At 39.6% G+C, this 21,556-nt stretch overlaps 1 protein-coding gene across 5 annotated transcripts in view; it reads right to left on the bottom strand.

Annotated features, from left to right (window-relative positions):
• Positions 1–21,556, bottom strand: part of LOC114641309 (olfactory receptor 10A2-like) — a 342,696-nt gene that overhangs the window by 16,337 nt on the left and 304,803 nt on the right. For 4 of the 5 annotated variants that reach the window (XM_051925914.1, XM_051925916.1, XM_051925915.1 and 1 more), the window contains one exon: positions 2,894–4,076. In XM_051925914.1, coding sequence (XP_051781874.1) covers positions 3,098–4,069 — 972 coding nt within the window. In that variant the 5' untranslated portion in view covers positions 4,070–4,076 and the 3' untranslated portion in view covers positions 2,894–3,097. Of the gene's footprint in view, positions 1–2,893; positions 4,077–18,084; positions 18,223–21,556 lie in introns of those variants that run through there. The other variant, XM_028790378.2, reaches the window with a different exon arrangement.

The following is a 21,556-nucleotide window of genomic DNA, read 5'->3' on the forward strand; positions in this document are numbered from 1 at the left end:
GAGTTTTTTTTTGTTTTTTCTGTCCACCCTGGCCATCGGACCTTACTCCTTTCTATGTTAACTAATGTTGTCTTATTTTAATTTCTTATTTTGTCTTTTATTTTTCTTCTCTTCATTATGTAAAGCACTTTGAGCTACTTTTTGTATGAAAATGTGCTATATAAATAAATGTTGTTGTTGTTGTTGTTGTTGTTGCTGGTTTTGCCACTGTCTTAAAAATCTCAAGTTTAATCATTGCCTTAATTCTTCAATCACACAATATTCCCCATATTTTCTTCTAATTGTTCCATCCACATTGCACTGTATGGGTTATCTTTGCTTTTAATTTCCCTGGTGCTACACAACACAATGTCATCAGCAATAAGCCTGCACTGGGGGATTGGTCTTTTATCCCATGACTCAACACATCAATAATCAGATCAAAGAAGTAAGGATTTAAAGGAGATTCCTGGTGCAGACCTTCTCTAACTGAGATCTTGCCTGTTACCACAACACTGCTTTCAACCAGAGTCCTCACTCCCTTATACATATCCTGGACAATCCTTAGATACTTCTCTGGTCTTCCTTTCTCTCTAATGTACCCCCGGACCTCTTGATGTGGCACTCTATCATAAGCCTTCTCCAAATCAAATCACATGCAAACTTTTCTGTTCATCTCAATGCTTCTCTATCATCTGTCTCAATGCCAGGACTGCATCAGTTGTTCCTCCTCCTGGCACAAAACCAAACCACTCCTCCCCCATGGTAGACTCTTCCCTTCTCTCTATAACTCCCAAAGTTTCATTGTGTGTGACATTAGTTTTATCCCTCTATACCATTCCAGAGATTCTCTTTATAAATGGGTACAATCATGTTGATCACCTGCATTCGATTCCATGACACATCTACTCACTTTTCTCCTAAACTCTTTCACACTTCTGCTGATATTTCATTTTATGCTGTTGCCTTCCTATTCTTCGTTGTTTTCACTGCCTCCTTTACTTCCTCCCTCTTTATTCTTGCTACTAGCTCTTCATTTGGGACTCCATCACCAAATACTATCCTTAGATTTTCTTCATTAAACAGCTTTTCAAAGTACCTCTTCCATATATACTTCATCCTGTTATGCTAACTCAAGAATACACCATGCTCAACTTTTATCTGCTTTATCTGAATCAAATCCTTTCCATCCTTGTTCCTAGCGTTTGCTATTTTAAATATCCTTCTCTTTATCTTTGTCTCCAGTTTTTCAAACACCTCCTCTAAAGCCTGCCCCTTTGCTCTTGACACTGACCTCTTTTTGCCTGCTTCCGGTTTGCCTACACATTTCTCGATCTTCCTCCCTCCCTTATTAGTATGGTGTCCTGTTTGCCTATTCCTTAGCCTTCATCACATCCTGCACCACTCTGTTCCCCACCATGTCTTTACTTTCTCAAGTGGGATCCTTCCTGTTTGCCTACCCAACACCTCTTCACCTATTCTCAGTACAACTTTTGCTTTTCTTCTTCTTCCACCATTCCTCCACACTCTCAAATGATTGAACTCCATTTGAATGTTTCTCCCTAAACCTGTTCTTAAGCCCTACCTCTCCTCATCTCCACTGCATTATCCTTATTGTTTCTTTCTCTGGTTTTATTCTCCTGCTGGCTCTGATCCCTCAGTCCATCACCATCATGTTTTTGCTGCACTGTCAAATTTTCTCCATTTATGACCTAAAAATTATTTATTCTTTCAATATCATAGTGGCATCAACACTGTAATTCATTAGCTCAGGGTTTCTTAAACTTTTCTTTCTCATGACCCAATCTTACCATTGCTAGTGTCTTTGAGACACATGGAGATCACCAGAGTTCCCCCTTGGAGAATCACTGCTGATTGTCAGAGCGAAGTAATGAAGATTGCTTAAACAACCCAGAGTGACCCACCGTGACACACTTCACAAACCATAGGTGGTCCATTTCCATATAATACAACACTGAATTGCAACCTAAAGGTGACAGCCCATTTTATTTTGTGATAAATAGTTTAGGAAACTCAAAATAAAGAGTCCTCAAAATCAACGTAGGTGTGCTTATGGTCTTATTCTTTTCATGGTCGGCTTTCTCAGACTTGTGGAGGCGCACTTTTATTTCTTTGTTCAAGCTGTTCTCTTTCTTTGGCTTGGTTGCACCTTCTAGTTGCGGGCACCAGTGTGGTTTTCTCTGTTTGGCCTGTGCTGATCAGTCAGGTACCATTGTAGGCAAACTGGATTTTATCTACGATCTCATTTGCTCTCGTGCAATTGCTTTCTTTAACAAGGTTTAGGCCTGGGGACCCTTCATCTAAATCAACACAGGCAAGTCTTCCCCCCTTCCAGTTTTCCAGTCAATGCCCTTCTAAGTAAAAGGGATCGCTCCAGCCTTTGTTACGACTTCATCCGACAGGCTATGGGGGGGCTTGTTTTGGACAGCAAAAGTTACAGCCATGTTGAGAGCGGTGAGCTTGATAGATGGATCACAGATTTGGGGTTTGTAAGGGTTTATGAAGGAAAGAATAGAAATCTTGCCATTGGCTTCTTGGGTGAACATAAGCCCATAGTTTCTTGGTTGACTATTGGAGCAACATTTTGCCCATTAAGGCCACCAGTCGTTGAGTTATGGCCCTTTTGCTTGATCTTGGGAATTTAGATGGTACCCCTGGGGTGTCACTTGGTGATTGATCATTTTATCAGATAAGGTGTAAAGGCCTAGTCAAGAAAAAATAATAAAAGTGTCTGAAAGCTAAAGACTTATGTTTCAAGCAAAGTGTTTCACCACAGTAGATGTAGCAAAATAGATGATGCCAGTTTATACTACTATGTGATAAGAGAAAGTTTATTTTATGCAGGAAAAGTACAGTACATATAAAACAATCACATACATTCATGTGTTATAACACACTGAATATTGAAATCTAACTAACAGATTGTGCATTAATGGAACAGAGAATTTCTAAAAAATGCATATAATGTAATAAAAGTTGATGAGGTTCAGTAATATTCATCATCACCATGATTTTTTACAAATGTGTTCCTGTTTATGAATTCAATTTCTAATTCACATTTGGTGCAACTTTTCCTCTAAAAACTTCATTTCCAATGTCATTTTTGTTCGTCGATTCCTGGAGTTGTTCTCATCCCCGTGAATAGTTTCTTTATTGCATTTTTCATTTCCTTGTTCCTAAAGCTGTAGATAATAGGATTGATCATTGGGGGCACAATAGTACCAATTATAACCAAAGTGTTGAAGGCTTCGGTTGACAGTATTATTCCTACTCCGGGTAAAATGAAAGCAGTCAGCAACGGCAAATAGAAGAGTAATACCACAAGCAGGTGTGTGACGAGCACATCGAAGACCTTTCCCTTGCCTTCTGCTGATGAAATCTTAAGTGCCGCATGGCCAATCCTGCCATAAGAAAAGAGGGTTATTGCCAAAGTTCCAAAACCAAGTGTGGTTGTGCTTGTTGAGAGAAAACTTAAGTATTTAGAATTTTCAGTGCAGGAAATCATAACCATATTTGCAAAGTCACAGAAACAATGAGGCAGGACATTAGTGCGACAAAAAGAAAGTTCATGGACGAATATCAAATATGCCGTCATTGGCATGCCGGAGAGAACGTTGCATAATATGACACCTGCCCACACAGTTCTGCCATTTACAAGTTGAGGGTATCTCAATGGGAGAATAACAGCGATATAACGGTCATATGCCATAACAGTGAAGAGAAAGGATTCCACTATTTGAAGATGAAAGACCAGGAACATCTGAACCAAGCAGGCGCCAAAAGGTATTGGAGAAGTGTCGAACAGGAGAAGAGCCATCATTTTAGGGATCAAGTTAGTGTTGTGTAGCAAGTCTAATACAGCCAGGGTACCAATCAAAAAAAACATAGGGGTTTGGAGATGGTGGTCTAGGATTATTACTAGTAAGACCAAGGTGTTTCCAACAAGGGTCACCAGATAAACGATGGCCAGAGCGACAACAGTAAAGTTTCGAATTTCCGATGTGACTTCACAGTGCAGCACAAATTCTGACACAAAGACGGTTGCATTGCGCATCGCTGTAGATTGCATCTTTAACCTGAAACAATAAAAGCAAAGAAAGGTGAATGTTCAATAGCTGCAGTAAGGGTAAGGGAGTTAGCACAGCACATGTTTCTATCAGACAATTAGTCTAATGAAATATAGAGTACAGCATAAGTTGAAATTGTTTCATTACATTTAAGAAACGTTCCTGATGATTGCTGGGATGGGCACCAGCTTCCCCATAAACTTTACTCTGAATAAGACGGTTCAGAAAATGAATGGGTGGATGGCGTATCACATCCTTCCATCCATCCATCCATCCTCTTCCGCTTATCCGAGGTTGGGTCACGGGGGCAGCAGCTTGAGCAGATATACCCAGACTTCCCTCTCCCCGGCCACTTCTTCTAGCTCTTCCGGAAAATCCTGAGGCATTCCCAGGCCAGCCGGGAGACATAGTCCCTCCCGTGTGTCCTGGGTCTTCCCCGGGGCCTCCTCCCAGTTGGACATGCCCGGATCACCTCACCAGGGAGGCGTCCAGGAGGTATCCTGATCAAATGCCCGAGCCACCTCATCTGACTCCTCTCGATGCGGAGGAGCAGCGGCTCTACTCTGAGCCCCTCCCGGATGACTGAGCTTCTCACCCTATCTTTAAGGGAGAGCCCAGACACCCTGCGGAGGAAACTCATTTCAGCCGCTTGTATTCACACTGAAATCAAATTGAAACATGACACTAGTCATCATCTACTGACATAATGACATGCAGGGTGTTTGTGTATATGGTAGGCTTCTTGAGCCTCAGTATTGCTGAGTATTCCTGAGAATTGCTTATATTGTTTCTTGGGTGTGTGTGATGTCCTTGGCATCACCCATTTCCCAGGGTATCAACAGTCACAACCATGGATACACTAGGAGAATGAGGACACAAAACAACAAGGTGCATAGTGCTTTTTTTTCACAAAACAAACTGTGTCCAAGAAAGCGAAGTGCAATTCTTCACACACATGAACCATAAGAACAGTCAGTGTGAAGGCTAAAATTGATCATTAAAAAAGTTCAAATAAATACGATAAACCCCCAAGAGTAAAACAAAGCCAGAATCAGATTCTCTTTCTTCTGTGTTCTTGAACTCCATTATACTTTTAACTTTCTCCTCCCCTGCTTATACTCATTCCTCAGCTGGGTTGACATGCCAGCAAACATAGTCAACCATTTTTGACCTCTGTCCCAGCCACCTCAGTCAGTACCCTCTAGAATGCTCAGGGCCTGACTCTATTGTCCCGCAAACATGCGTAGATGTGAGTAAGATGATCCATGGAACTCTAAGCCATTCTTACACCTAGTGCTCAACAAAAGTGACCTGCCACTGGATCTCCATTTTTCGAGATCCCTCATGGGACAACCCAACTGCCTCCTCTCTTTTCCTCTGCACTTAACCGATCACTCAATTTTTCTTCTTTTCTTCTCTCCTTTTCTTAGTCTCGCTCCTTTCTCCCTTTCTCCCTTAAGAACCTACAGACATTTAGATAGATAGATAGATAGATAGATAGATAGATAGATAGATAGATAGATAGATAGATAGATAGATAGATAGATAGATACTTTATTAATCCCAATGGGAAATTCACACTTGATGGGGAATTCCTGTGCTGATCACATTCTCACGTGAACGAGCAATAAGCCAGTTTCCCCATGAAACACTTTGCAGCCTACAGCCATAAAGCCTGAACTGCACTCTTTTTAAAAGCTTGCACTGCCATGAACTCCTGAGTCGCTTCAGGATATTGTGTGTCCCATGAGGGATACTTGGAAAAGCAGCTGCACAAAATGAATAGATAGATCTCAAAACAATTTGTACTTGATCTCATAGAGTACTAGCTAACTAACTTTAATAATCAATAGACGTTGGCACTGAATCTGATTGTGTTCAAGTCTGACGGGAGAGTGTCCCCCACGTGGGGAGAAAAGCAGATGGCCGTGATATCTCTTGCAATGAGCAGGTACTCTCTAAAACACACATAGCTCTGATCTCTCAAAAATGTCAAACGTTACTCCTTAACAATCTCTACATGATAATGTCTGCTGAACAAACAGGTATTGCTAGCTAAGCAGAGAAAAAGTACGCTCTAACATGTGGGGAGAGGTAGACCGACTCGAACAGAGGCTGGCACGTTAGTGAGGATTCACGCGAATAAATCAGTACTGCAAGCGAACTATGATACTTAGCACAATGATATACTGTATATATACATATATATATATATATATATATATATAGATGTACCAGTGTTGCTACTTTATTAGGAGTGTTTGTAACCATAGCCCCTTGTGTATGGCCAGGCAAATAGATATTAAATCACTATTGAATGCTTCTTTCAAAAATTATTTGTTTGTGCAATTTGAAGTCAAATTCTAAAGATCATCCAGAAGTAACAATGATTTTGCTTATTGGTGAAGTCCATCAACTAAAGCCAATAGGGCTGGTGAATAACCTGGAAGGATTTTGTCTCAAGAACAATAGCTTAGGCTGACCTCTAGAAGATCCCCCAAGCAAAATTTCCTTATCAGATCAACATATGACACCCTCCCAAACCCAGCTAATGTAACACGAAGGTTTAGTTCAAAGGAGAACTTTGACCTTTGTAATGCACCTCATACAAACTTAGGAAATGCCCTTTGGACAGAGGAGGCAAAATTGGAGCTTTTTTGCAGGTCATATATGCTCTGTGTCCACAGATATAAAAAATGAAGCTTTCAAACAAAAGATCACCAAAGCTATTGTGAAACATGGAGGAAGCTTGGTTATGTTTTGGGAATGTTTTGCTGTGTCTGTTGTTGTGAAGCAAACAATGAAATCTCAAGACTATCAAGTTATTTAAGTAGCATTGACTACTGCAATGCGGTGTTCACTGGATGTCCAAACTGTTCTTTATACAGCCTCCAGTTAATCCAAAATGCGGCTGCAAGAATTATTACAAGAACAAGAAAATACGAACACATAACTCCAGTTCTTAAATCCTTACACTGGCTCCTGGTTATGTTTAGGGCAGATTTCAAAATCCTCCTTTTAACATATAAAGCATTAAATGGCCAAGGTCCGGCTTACTTGTCTGAACTTATCATGACTTACAAACCTGAGCGCACATTAAGATCTCAAGATGCCGGTCTGCTTATGACTCCAAGGATTAATAAAATAACAGTGGGAGGTCGAGCTTTTAGTTACAGGGCCCCTAAACTGTGGAATGATCTGCCAGCTACTATAAGAGATGCCCCTTCAGTCTCAGCTTTTAAATCCCAGCTGAAGACACACTACTTCAGTTTAGCACACCCTGACTAGAGCTGCTGATTAACTGTACAGACTGCGTCTCTGTTGTTAGTCATTAGCACTAAAACATAAGTAACATGATAGTTATAATTGGATACTAACCCTCACCTATTCTGTTTCTCTTCTCGGTACTCAAATATGGCACTTGGTGCCACGACCCACCTGCCAAGTTGTTTTGCCTGCCTATGGTAAAGTCATCCCTGATGGAGGATCGCAGGAATCGTGGGAAAGAGGGGTCCTTTCATCGGATTGACTGGCCCAGTGCTGTTTCAGCCGTGGAATCGCCAATTGGGGGAGGCAGCTTGATGGTCGAGGTCTCTAGCACTCTAAACAAATCCAAATCATATTATGGGATATCATCTAATGTTAATGTGAGAGAGAGGGGAGAGAGTGCATTTGCTCTGCACCCTCCATATGTTCTAAATTTGCCGTTGCAATTTCACAATTCCTACTCATTCAATACAAATTAAAGTATAGAGTGGTGTACAAAAAATGGATTTCAATTTTGACCTTAGTTGAAATATTTAGTTGTTTTTAAAAGATTTTAATTCTTATGTTTTAATCAATTTTAATACAGACTGTTCAACGAAGGGATAACAAGAAAAGCAAATGAACATTTTATTTAAGGTCAAAATTTAGTCTTTAAATATTGGATTGTGTTTTTGTTCTTAGTCTGATCCCATTTTTTACAAAATTGAAAACCATTTATGGTCTTACCTTTATTTGTAAATTAAGTCCATGCGCCTATCCTTCTCCACAAAAATCTCTGTCACTTTCTTGTAAAAGTCCTACTTGTTTTCCTTTAGTTTTAAAAGTCTTAATCTTCCATTTTGAAGTTGGAAAAAAAATAAAAATAAACAGAGCACTGCAGTGCACTTGACTTTCTGATATCGCTAACTTATTGGTGCGTCTGCATAGAACAGCAGCAACAAGCACTCTTTGGGCTCACATCCGGCCCCTCCAGTGTGGCACTGTATTGTCTGCATTACCTTGTGCCTTTTCACTGCGGTTTTATGTCCGATCAGCAAGACAAAATATGTCACACACATTCATTAAAGATATTAGCCAGGCTGTGGAAAGTAGAGGTGTATAATAAACGTGTCTGAAAGCATTACATTGGCGACACACATAGAGGCAGCAACAGGAACGTGCCAATTGCATGCATCAACCCTGTATGTGAGGGATAGAGTAGTCCGAGATGAGGGCCCGCTCGCCGCTACCACACCTCGCATTTCACCATTGTATTTGATCAAGAAATGCACAAATTCAGCGATTTTAACGGTAAAAAAAGATAAGAAATTATTGGAATCATACAGAAAACAAATTTATAGCACAGGCCAGTGTTTTTTTTTACTTTTCATGCCTCCCCTGATCACATGTCCCTGTACTGTAGTGCAGTCCTGGTGCCAGAGAAGTGCTGGACTTCCACTAAGTACTGATCCAGTTAGTCCTGCACTGAAACTCCGAGACTCTTTTCTTCTTCTTGCACGCTACATTTGCTTTTAATATCATCTGCGCTGTAATTAAAGTATTTCCACACATTACTTTCTTGCTTTCTACCCGCAAACATCTGTGCAAAACTCACATTCGACAACCACACGTGCTTACTTCAACCCGATGAACCAAATGTGCTCAATAAACAAACAACGGACCTTTACAGAAGTTGCACTACGTGACTATAGTAAGCCCAAGGTACAAGATCATCGCATAGTGAACAGCGCAACTTAACTGAATGCTCAGGGCGACTGAACCGGATTGAACAAAAATGCGATTGCTGTTTTATTCGTTTTTACTCTGTTTTCGTTCTCATTTTAGTTCGTTCACATATCACTAATTTTTATTTTTATTTAGTTTTAATTTCTCTGTTTGCCTTAATTTCAGTTCTCATTCTTGTAAAACGAAAAACAATATTTTTAGTTCTAGTTCTCGTTTTCGTTATGAAAATATCACTGGCGCAGGCGTCACATGGAGAGCTCCAGAAATTGCTGTTTTACAGGGATTGCAAACAGCAACAAAATATTAGGTTAATGGTCCCATCATGTTTGTCCATGTCATTTTCATTTGTGTTATTATTTAAATATTCCGTTGAATCAAAACTCTAAAGCAAAGTCTGATTTTTGTTAAATACAGAATGAACAGTGACGGATGATAATTACTTTTGTCAGTTTCACATTATTTCAGAGACAGTTGTGGGTTCTTCTATATTTTCTGGAGGGGCACCACCAAAGTTGTCCATGTCTGATAGATAAGGGGAAATTTAGACTTAACAGAACCTCAAAAAGTAATACGATAAACAACAATGGTGTCCCATGTGATCACTGGAGTGAGTCAAGCATGATTGTCAGTGCTTTTCCTCCTTGGTGAACTGAACGTGATCATCAGAATGGGAGTTGGGGAGATGGTCCAGGATCAGTCGTGATCCGATTTCAATGCTGCTGCTGTGAATTGTGGGTGATTGCCCTAGAGGTTGTTTCATCTGGGGTTGGCCACGGCCCACAGCTCATAGCATACTGACTAATACTTACTAATTCTAATACAGACTCATATTGCATATTTATCCATCCATCCATTATCCAACCCGCTGAATCCGAACACAGGGTCATGGGGGTCTGCTGGAGCCAATCCCAGCCAACACAGGGCACAAGGCAGGAACCAAACCCAGGCAGGGTGCCAACCCACTGCAGCACACACACAAACACACCCACACAGTAGGGCCAATTTAGAATCGCCAATCCACCTAACCTGCATGTCTTTGGACTGTGGGAGGAAACCGGAGTGCCCGGAGCAAACCCATGCAGACACGGGGAGAACATATTGCATATTTATCTTTTACATAAAATCTTTCATAGTGAAAAAGAAGAAAACTCAATTTTTTAACTAATTTTATATATTGAACACCATTCCAAAGTCCTTTACTGCTCACGTCAGTGTAAATGTGCTGGGGACTGAAATGATAACTTGGTGATTTACTGTGTCACGAGATCTCCTGTATAATCATAATATATTTATTCATAAAGCCCACTAGCTCTTGTATGAGGCTTCACCCGGAAGAATGATAAAGTGTACAGTACATTATATGCATGAAATAAACAAAATCTGACTTTGATGACCTCACCACTGCAGTAGACATGTATTTTTTAAGTATTACTTAGCATATAGTGCAAAATTTTACTGTGAAACTAAGTGTAGTATTTAGAGAAACTGAAGTAAATTTGGAGAAAAGAACAATTTGTAGAACAGCAATAATTATTAACTCAATAGTTCAGTAATAATATAAAAAATGTTACAGAGCAGACCAAATATGGATTACTGAACACCCTAGCGTGGCGGAGTGGGTCCAGTGGCAGAAGTGGAGGGTAGGCGATCCCGCATCCACATGTGCACTTGCGGGGCTGACCTATTCCCTTATCGGCGCTGAGGCCATGACTGCATTCCACAGAGTTTCAAAAGGGAACTGAAATGCGAAGCGAAGAAAAAGAAAAGAAAATGGAGGCTAACAACAGAACTGTGAGTGAGAGCAGTATCAGGTGCCTGAACCTGTTTCAGGAAGAACAGGCAGAGTGGTCAGTAGCCCCTTGCAGGAACGAGTGATCGGGGCTCCATGGGGTAGCTCAGGGGTAGGCAACGTCGGTCCTGGAGTGCCACAGTATGTGCAGGTTTTTGTTCCAACCCAGTTCCTTAATGAGAACTCAATTATTGCTGATGAAGCACATATTGCTTAAGTGACATTTTAATGCTTCATTTTAGTGGTCTCGCTTGTTAAGGTTCTCCAACCTTAATTGCTTATTTCAATCTTAAACTGCTGCATTCAGTGTTTTAATTGCTTCTTATTAGCAATAAGATGTAAAACAGGGGTAGGCAATGTCGGTCCTGGTGAGCCGCAGTGGCTACAGGTTTTCATTCCAACCCAATTGCTTAATTAGAAACCAATCATTGCCAATCTCAGACCTTATTTAATTTTATGGCTTGTTAGTCTGTGCAATGTAAGGCTTTTATATCGTAGATTTTTTTGCTTTCCAAGGATATCATCCAAATGATTTGAAGCCTAAAACAGATCATTTTCAGTCTGTCACATTTTTCTATTAAGTGTTTTATTAAATCAAACCGTGCATGATGAACACACACAGATGTAATTGGAAAAAAGATAGCTGGAGAACTGCTGGCTGCTTTGTCTTTTACATCTTATTGCTAATAAGGAGCAATTAAAACACTGAATGCAGCAGTTTAAGATTGAAATAAGCAATTAAGGTTGGAGAACCTTAACAAGCGAGACCACTAAAATGAAGCATTAAAATGTCACTTAAGCAATATGTGCTTCATCAGCAATAATTGAGTTCTCGTTAAGGAACTGGGTTAGAACAAAAACCTGCACATACTGTGGCACTCCAGGACCGACGTTGCCTACCCATGGGGTAGATCATGCCTCACTGAATTAAGGGAGGAGCGGGTATGATGGTGGGTGGAGCCTGCCCCTCTGCATCTCCCATAATCCCTGTTGTGAGGCATCTTATAAATGTTGTCTTTATGTAAACCTTAAATTACTTGAAAACCAAAAAATAAGGTGTATAATTACACCAAGAAATAAAACCAGATCCTCCAACCGGTGCACCTGTAATAGCAACTTAATTCAAATTAAAACAAGAAATATATCACCAGTTCAGAAATATCTATGCAGTTGTAAAATGCTGCTTATTAAACATTCCCCCTCTTGGAAGTAAAGCTGCTTTGCTAAATGATATTTTATTAAGTACAAAAGCTGATCTGTGTCTTCTCACTGAAACGCGGCTTAGTAAATCTGACACTCTTCCATTAGCTGAGGCGTCACCAGATGGATATATGGCCTTGAAATAATTCATTATAGTAAAATGCAAAAAATTTCTAAAAACTTAGGTGAATTCATATCCTTTGAGGCACTCATGTTAAGTATTAAAACAGATTCCAGCATAACTGCAGTGTGAGTTTACATATTCGTTGTTCATGACTGAATTTGGCATCTTTTTTATCTAGCTTGGCTACAAATTATGATCATGTAGTGTTGATGGGGGATTTTAATGAACACATTGACATGGAAACTGACATTTTTAGCAAACGTGTTACTTATTTGTTAGGATTTTGTCAGATTTTGAACTTAAAAACCCTGCGATTTAATTATAACTCAAAAAAATTTACATTTTGCTCTATTAAATGAAAATATTTCTAATCACTACTTAAATATGTTTGATTTTTTTTGCCCTTACCAATGCACTCACAAATGAAAACAAACACACTTTGACATCTCGATTGTAATTCTTATTTAAAATGTATAGGTATTTTGAGTAAGTCAAGTGTAATCATTGAAAACAATTAAGATCAGGTAACATCAAATTATAATGTGACCTTGTGAGCGGCTTTGGACGCAGTGGCTCCCCTTAAAACAACAGCGATCAAAGCACATAGAAACCCACCCTGGTTTAATGAGAACACTTGAACTTTTAAATTAGTGTGTCGAAAACTGGAGTGTAGATGAAGAATAACAAAGTTGCGGGTCTTTTGAATTGCATGTTCATAGAGTGTTAAAAATATAAAAAAGCTCAAGGCCTGCTCACACTACTATTCTAAAATAATAGATAATAAGAATAATCCTTGTGTACTGTTTAGAATTTAACAGATGGGAATTCTGAAGTACAGTGCAAAATACCAACAAACATTAGCAGTCCATATTTTATGTATACTTTGATGTGGAAACTGATACTTTTAGCAAATGTTTTACTTATTTGTTAAATTCAGTAGGATTTTGAAAGATTATCAATGGTCCAACTCATAATCATAACCACACCTTAGATTTAATTATAACTCACCTAATTGAAATTCAAAATTTAAATATTATTCCGTTAAATTATTTCTGATCACTACATAGACAAAAACAGTGTGATATCTTGATTGAGACTCTGCTTCAAAATCTATAGATATTTTGAATAAATCAGGTGTAATGGTGGGAAACAATTGAGATCAGCTAAAATCAAATTAGAATGATTCCTTGAGAGAGGCTTTGGACCCAGTGGCTCCACTTAAAATAAACATAATTAAAGCACATAGAAACTCACCCTGGTTTAATGAGAGCACTCAGGCTCTCAGATTAGATGGACAGAGAGTGTTAAAGAGTATAAAAAAGCTTGCTCAGACTACTATTCTAAAATAATAGATAACAATAATAATAATACTCGTATACTGTTTCGAATGTAGCTAATTTAACAAATGGGAATTCAGAGCTACAGTGCAACACACAAACAGACATTAGCAGTTCAGAATTTATGAACTTCTTTAGTGAGAAAATCATAACTATAAGATCTCAGATCACAGCAAACCTCATACTAGCTTGTCAGACCCTACCTCAAATTGCATTCGACTCTTTAGAAAACTTAATCTTGTAACAGAACAGGAAGACTTAACTTTAATTTCTAAAATGAAACCTACACCTTGCTCCCTAGATCCAGTGCCAACAAAACTAGTTAAAAGCACAATGGATGTTCTTGCAGCGCCTATTCTTAACATTATCAATAGCTCGTTATTGCATGGCACAGTACCTGATGTACTAAAAGTGTCATTCATTAAAACAATACTTAAAGAGTTAGAACTAGACCTACATACACTTAATAATTACAGACCCATTTCAAATTTACCCTTTTTATTTGAAATACTTGAAAAAGGTGTCACCAATTAGCTTCAGTCCCACCTTACACATCACGATTTATTTGAGAAAGAAGCAGCACTAACGTGTTGCAAACGACATTCTGCTATCCTCTGATGAAGAAAATTTCATTGTAATTATGTTGTCAGACTTAAGCGCAGAATTTGATACCACTGACCATTCTATTTTACTACACAGGCTGAAAAGTGACATTGGGCTTGCAGACAATGTTCTTACCTGGTTTAGTTCTTATTTATCAAATCATTACCAGTACGTACAGAAATGTGCTGACAGTACTCCGACATTATACACAGAAGTTAAATATGGTGTCCCGCATGGATCAGTACTGGGGCCTTTACTGTTTTACTTACATGCTTCTGCTGGGATCTCTAATTAGAAAACATCATGTTAATTTTCACTCATATGCAGATGACACCCAGTTATACCTTTCTTTTAGACTAAATGATGTTTCTCCAATGTTGTCTTTGATTAGATGTGTTAGTGAATTAAAGATATGGATGGATGAGAACTACTTGTCTTTAAACACCGATAAAACAGAGATTTTAATTATTGGAGTGAATGATACTGGTAAGAGCCATTTTCCTAGTTATATAAGATTCATAAATATTATACTAGATGACAATACATAATCTATGGGAGGTTCCTAAAACCCCCATAAGTAGAATTGTGTTGGTATATTCTTGTCATTTCTAACAGCTTTGAGTAAACATTATTCTTCAGTTAGTGACAGCCTTGCCATGTGTAAGGTGTAGAGGCATACGGTTTTAAACCATGACCGTGCCTGGACACGTGCCCGTGCTAACAGGGCTACGGGCTATTTGAGTGTGTGAAGTAACTCGTGCTTATTTAAGCGCAAAGCCGTAGGTTTAAAGCGTGCAGAAGAAGAAGCTAAGAATCTTTAAGTACAAACATAACTAAAGTTTCTCAAGAAAAGCTAAGTTTAGAGAAGATATATTTTTCCTTTTTTTTACCTTTTATTCTTTGTGTGTAACTATTTTTTCTTTTATTCTTGTGTGGATTATTTGCTTTTAACTTTCACTAAATAATTTTAAAATGAACTTTTGGACTAAGAGATTTCTTTTGACATGTGTTTTACCCGTGCTTGATCTCGCCTTATGCTTCAGCGGTTACAATACTGATCGTAACAACATTGTGTCATTATCTAACTCACTTGGAATCACCATCAGTTTTACTGAATTATACTGCAATCTAGACATTATCTTTCACAATAGCATGTCATTTAAAGCACGCATTACAAAACTACCCAAAACATGTTTCTTTTTTGTCTTAAAAATGTATTTTCTAAATATGCTAGATAGTGAGAAATTAATTCATTCATTTATTCCTAGTAGGAATGACAACTGCAATGCGGTGTTCACAGGATGTTCAAATTGTTCTTTACACAGCTTTCAGTTAATCCAAAATACTGCTTATAAGAATTATTACAAGAACTACAAAATACGAACACATAACTCCAGTTCCTTACACTGGCTCCCAGTTAAGTTTAGAGCAAATTTCAAAATCCTCCTTTTAACATATAAAGCCTTAAATGGCTGAGGCCCTGCTTATTATCTAAATTTATCATTACTTACAAACCTGAACACACGTTAAGAGCTCAAGGTGCTGATCTGCTTATGATTCCAAGGATTAATAAAATAACAGTGGGAGGTCGAGCTTTTAGTTACAGGGCCCCAAAGCTATGGAATGGTCTGCCTGTTACTATAAGAGCTGCCCCTTCAGTGTCAGCTTTTAAATCCGTGTTGAAGACTCACTACTTCAGTTTAGCACACCCTGACTAGAGCTGCTGATTAACTGTGCATACCACATCTCTGTTTTTAGTCATTAGTACTAAAACATAAGTAATATGACAGTTATATATAAACTGTTACTAATGCTCACCTATTCTGTTTCTCTTCTCAGTATCCTCATGTGGCACAAGCTCTAATTTCAAGTTGTTTGCCGCCTGTGGAAAGTCTTCTCTCATAAAGGACAACTGGAATCATGTGGTAGAAGGGTCCTCTCAGTTGATTGGCCAGCCCAATACTGACTCAGCTGTGGAATGGCCAATAGGGGGTAGGCAGGTTGTTGGCTGAGGTCTCCTGGACTCTGAACTAATCTGTGTCCTCATATGTGAACAGAGTTCTGTATTTAGTGAATAATATAATTTGTTCTTATAATTTGCACTATTACTGTTGTACTATTATACAGTAATGTTGTATTGTATTCCTGAGGTGGCCTTGATGGACTGGCCATCAAGCTCTGTGATGAGGATTACTTGCGTTCTGTTCTGTTCTGTGTATTGTGTTGTATTCACCCCATTTTTGACACCCTTTGCACACCCAACATACCTGGAAGGGGGTTTCTCTCTGAATTGCCTTTCCCAAGATTTTTGCCTTTTTTCCCTACACGGGTAGTTTTTTCTTGTCTTCTTAGGGAGTCAAGGATGGGGGGGGGGGGATCCAAAAACAGGGCCTGTTAAAGCCCACTGCGGTAGGCCTTGTGAGATTTTGCGCTATACAAGAAATAAGTTGTTGTTGTTATTCTAAAGGATCCAGAAGATGATAAGAGTGCATAGGGAAGACAGGAGGACAGCTGGCTCGTAGCGGTCTGGCGGACCCCAACGGTGGCAGCCAAGATGGGAGTCGGAAGTGAGGACCACAGCCGTTGGTGTGTCCGCGAGCTGAGCAATCTGTTGGGTGAGCTAAGGAGACAAGAGAGTGGAAATGGTGTCGGGCTCAGTTGGAAGGATGCAGAAAAGAGTGGATTTGACTACTGTGTGTTATTATTCTAGTTTTATTATTGAATTCTTTGTTGAATTTTAAATCACGGATTTTATGGATTATTCATTTGTTTAATGAAAATTGTTTGTACTGTACTTTTGGACACTTTTTTTTATTGTTGTAATAAAAGCACTAGACACTTGGCTGACTGTGCGTTCCCCCGTTTGCTCAGCTCATACTCCTCAGGTATTTTATCTGTGGTTTTATGCTCATGACGCTCCCGGAAGTGACAAAGAAGTGTGGAAGTAACCCGGACCATCGCACACAGTAAACAGAAAAAATGCCATAGACAACTGGGGATAGTCAATAATGAATGAATGGTTTAGCATAGAGTAGGGGTGTCGAACTTGAGGCCTGGAGGGCCACATTGGCTGCAGCTTTTCATTCTAACTATTTTCCTAATCAGTGATTAGTTTTCATTGCTAATTAACTCTTTTTCCATTCATTGTAATAGCCCTATTTTTATAAATTCAGCCCTCTGAATTGATTCATTTCTTCATTAAATGGCAGTCAAACAGAAATGAAATGTGAAACAAGCCGACAGATGACCAGCTAAATCAGGGCTTTAAACTCCAGCCAATTTCACTCCAACCCGTTTCTTAATGAGAAGCCGATTCTTGCTGTTAATTAAAGCCGTTATTGAATATCGTGACTTGTTGCTGCTCTCATTCTGCCACAGCAGACTGTTGATTTTCTGTTTGGTTTGGTGACCTGAGCAGACCAACATGACCTAAACCTTCACTGTGTTTTGTGTCTCATTATTGTTTGGCTGCTCATTCTAGAAAAAGAAACAACTAAGGGGTCTGAGTCACGTCAATTAAAACAAAAGCAAAATGAGTGAATCAGCAACAAAAAACGGCTCACTAATTAAGAACGTATGAATGAAAACCTGCAGCCTCTGCGGTATTGGACACCCTTGGCATAGAGATAATTACCTGTATGTGTTTGCTGTACTTGTAGGTGGGCTTATTTAAGTTTAGGCAGTAATATTACTTATTCAGGAAAATCAAATTAGCCCAGTATCCATGCACACATAAAATAACATACACGGGCAATAAACAGCCATAGGATTTAAACCCCGGCACTGGACCTGTGGGGCAGCAGCACTAAACACTGTGTGCCTTGCCACCCTCGAATCAGTAATATGTGAAAACGTGCAAATGATGTCTTCCGTTTTCTGAAGCTGCTCTTTCAATTGTGAGGTTGCAGAGACCTGAAGCAAAACCATTGTCCCCCCCTGTGCTCATGCAGATCACATGGCGGATTTTCCTACCTGCTTAGTCCAATGAAGGTTGCGGTGGGTAGACGTGTACAGCAGCAGCATTATAGGTACAGTTCCTCAGTGGTTCATCCCTGGTCTCACTCGCAGCCATCTGATACTTCCAGTCTAATTTGGAGTTTGCATCAACCTACTGTGCACATAGTTTGGGATGAGAGAGAAGAACCAAGGTGAGCCATAAAAAGGACTGAGCAAACTACACAGACATTGACTTCAGTGAGATTTGAACCTCATCTCCTATAAAGCAGCCCTACATTTCACACAGTCACACACTCCTAACCTTACAAAGAAATAAAAAGAACTGCATACATTTCATAAGTAGTAAATTATAAACTCACCGTTGGTGCCTTAAGATATGTTTAGTATGCGTCGTACATTCAAAATGAGATCCTCCCAAATTGGACACAGCACTCTTCCTTCTGACTTTTCTTTACCTCAGACTTCACCTGATAAGCCACACATACTGTTTGAGTAACACTTTGTTCATCTGCTGGTCTATCTAATGTTTGTGTCTTACATTGAAAACAAGGATTCATTTAATCTTTCATGTCTTATGTTCAGTCAGTATTAGTACTAATGATAAAAGTAAAATCACCAGCCTTCTTTGATATTTATATGTCTTAGGAGTTTTCTATATTTCCCTTTGGAGATCTCCTCACAAACATCATGGGGTCCTAGGAGACTGGAGACTGGCTGCTGCTCTCTGTAGATTTTCTACGGTAGACTTTAGACTAAAAAAAGCCGGCAATCCACAAGTGTCCCTCTGTGAGGTGGAAATAAAATCGTCCAAATGAGTATTGGGTACCCAGAGCAACAAAGCTCATTTGTATCACTGCTAATCCATGGTGGTTCACAAAGTATGTAAACATTGTGGTTGTTTGCATGTCACTTTTAAAATTGGAGTCAGATTGTGATACTGTGAAACAGACAGGCGCAGGTTTAACACCTAATACCTTAGCCGTTACATCAGCTCGAATGAACAATCAGCTTAATGAACAAAGCTAAAGCCCTGAACCAATTTTTATTAGATTTTCCATCCCACTGCCACCTTCTTCCAATGACCAGTCCCACCACACCACCAATAGTACATCAACAACTAATACCACATCATATAGATACATAGATAGATACGATGGGGGCTTCTTTATACCAACAGCAAAGCGTCACTATTGCACCTCACTGGGACTGGGACTGCCGAGAAGTTTTCCTTTCCTTCTTTTTAAAATTTTCTTCCCTTTTAATCATTCTGGTGTGTGTTTAGACTACAGTGTGTGTGTGTAAATATATTTATCTATCTATTTATGTGTATTTATTTATTTAAAGAGCTTCTATAAAAAGTCATATTTTCCTCTAGAGACAAATAAAGTTCTGTCTATCTATATAACTCTCTTCAGTGAATGAAATGAATTGATTTCTGAGCATGTGTGATGATGCGGGTCCTGCTCCATGCTCCAATCTCTCCTTTGGGAACCTTTTGAACCCGACATCGTCGGTAATGTAACCGGATAAGCTGGACAATGAAGAAACCAAGCAAATCAAGGGAAATGGTGCAAAGTGCAGAAGTGCTTTTATTACAAACAAATTAAAACAAAATCAAAATCCCAAAGGTTTAAAACAAGGCTAAAATGAGATTAAAATCCTGTAGCAGACATTTGGGGTCACACCAGCCAAGTACTGGTCCTTCAGTCTCTCCAGCTCACCCAAAGTTTGCTTAGCGGTCCTCACACTATTGTCCCCTCCGCCAGCGTCTGCCAGACTACTCGGGGTCAGTTGTCCTCCCGTCTTTCTTCTCACACTTGTAGTCGTCCCTGCGGATCCCTTGGGCGGACTCTTCCACAATCGAACCCCCTCTCCCAACAGTCAGTGGGCGTGATCCGTCCCTCGAGCACCATGAGACCCCTGACCGCACTGACCTCTGCCCAACAACTGATGGCTTGCTTGTTTGCTTGCTCGTCCACTCTCACTGCCCCAGTGTAAAGACAAGATCCATCATCAAGCAAAGTCATGTCTGCATTAGGCATAAGAAAAATGAGAAATATGACAAACGAGAGGAGACCATTCAGTCCATCAAGCCTGTTTGTTTAGCTCATAGCTAAGCTGTCCCAACATCTCATCCAAATGTTTCTTAAAGGTTGTCAGGTTTTCTGCTACCGCTCCAGATTTATTGGCCAAGTATGCATGCATACAAGGAATTTGACTCCGGTTTTGGTAACTCTCCAATATAAGTCACATAATCGTCATACACACAACAGTTAATCATATACCTAATATATATATATATATATATATATATATATATACTACTGTATATATGCATACAAAGTGCACAGTAAAAACTCTTTATTAACAATATGTGAACAGTTTTGACAATATTGCAAGATCCCGAGAAACTTGGGGGGTTGAATTGAACTATTTGTGAACTTGATGGCCTGTGGGAGAAAAAACTGTCCTTATATCTGTTTGGTTTGGCATATATTAATCTGTCACGCCTGGCTGATGGAAGAAGTTCGAAAAGGTTGTGGCCTGGATGTGAGAGATTGGTGGTGATTTTCCCAGCCCGTTTCATGGCTCTGAAATAGTACAGGTCCACTAAGGTGGGCAGACTGGCACCAATGATATTTTTGGCAGAGCTATCTATTCGATGTAGCCTGTTTTTGTCATGTTTAGTCACTGATCTGAACCACACTGTTATGGATGAGCTGAGAGCAGACTCGATGACTGCTGTGTAAAACTGAATCTGCAGCTCCTGTGGAAGGTTGAACTTTCTCAGCTGACACAGGATGTACTTTCGCTGTTGTGCCTCTTTTATGATGGATCCTACATTGGACTCCCATTTCAAGTCCTGGGAGATTATAGATCAAAGAAACATGAAGATTACATATGGATAGTGGGGATAATACTGTGGTACCTCTCTTAAAATCCACTGTCATCTCCACAGCTTTGAAGTGTTTATCTCCAGATTGTTATGACTTCACCAAATGGAGAGCTCAACCTCTCATCCGTATGCAGAATCGTCGCCATTCCTGATAAGCACAATGATGGTTGTGTCGTCGGCATATTTGATAAGTTGACAGAGGGGGTCCTTAGAGGGGTCATTAGTGTAGATGGAGAACAGCAGTGGGGAGAGCACACATCCCTGGGGGGCACCCATGTTGATCATAAGATAGCTAGATGTGAGTTTCTCCAGTTTCACCGGAAGTTTCCTATTGTTCAGGAAATTGGTGATCCATTGACAGATGAAGGCAGGGATGGAAAGCTGGGAGAGTTTTGAGTGGAGGAGTTCCGGGGATTATTGTGAAGTCTTGCATAAGTCACTGGATTGTCAAGATGTTGTCAAGAGGCACACTTCCGAACCCAGTCTGCTTGCAGATATTATGATTAGGCTCATAGAGGAAAATGCTTGTGATCATTAACATTCAATAAACAAGAATTTACTGTGCTGAACCGTAACTCAGCTTGTGCCTCA

This window comes from Erpetoichthys calabaricus, chromosome 4, assembly GCF_900747795.2.
Source record: "Erpetoichthys calabaricus chromosome 4, fErpCal1.3, whole genome shotgun sequence".
NCBI classification, from domain to species: domain Eukaryota; kingdom Metazoa; phylum Chordata; class Cladistia; order Polypteriformes; family Polypteridae; genus Erpetoichthys; species Erpetoichthys calabaricus.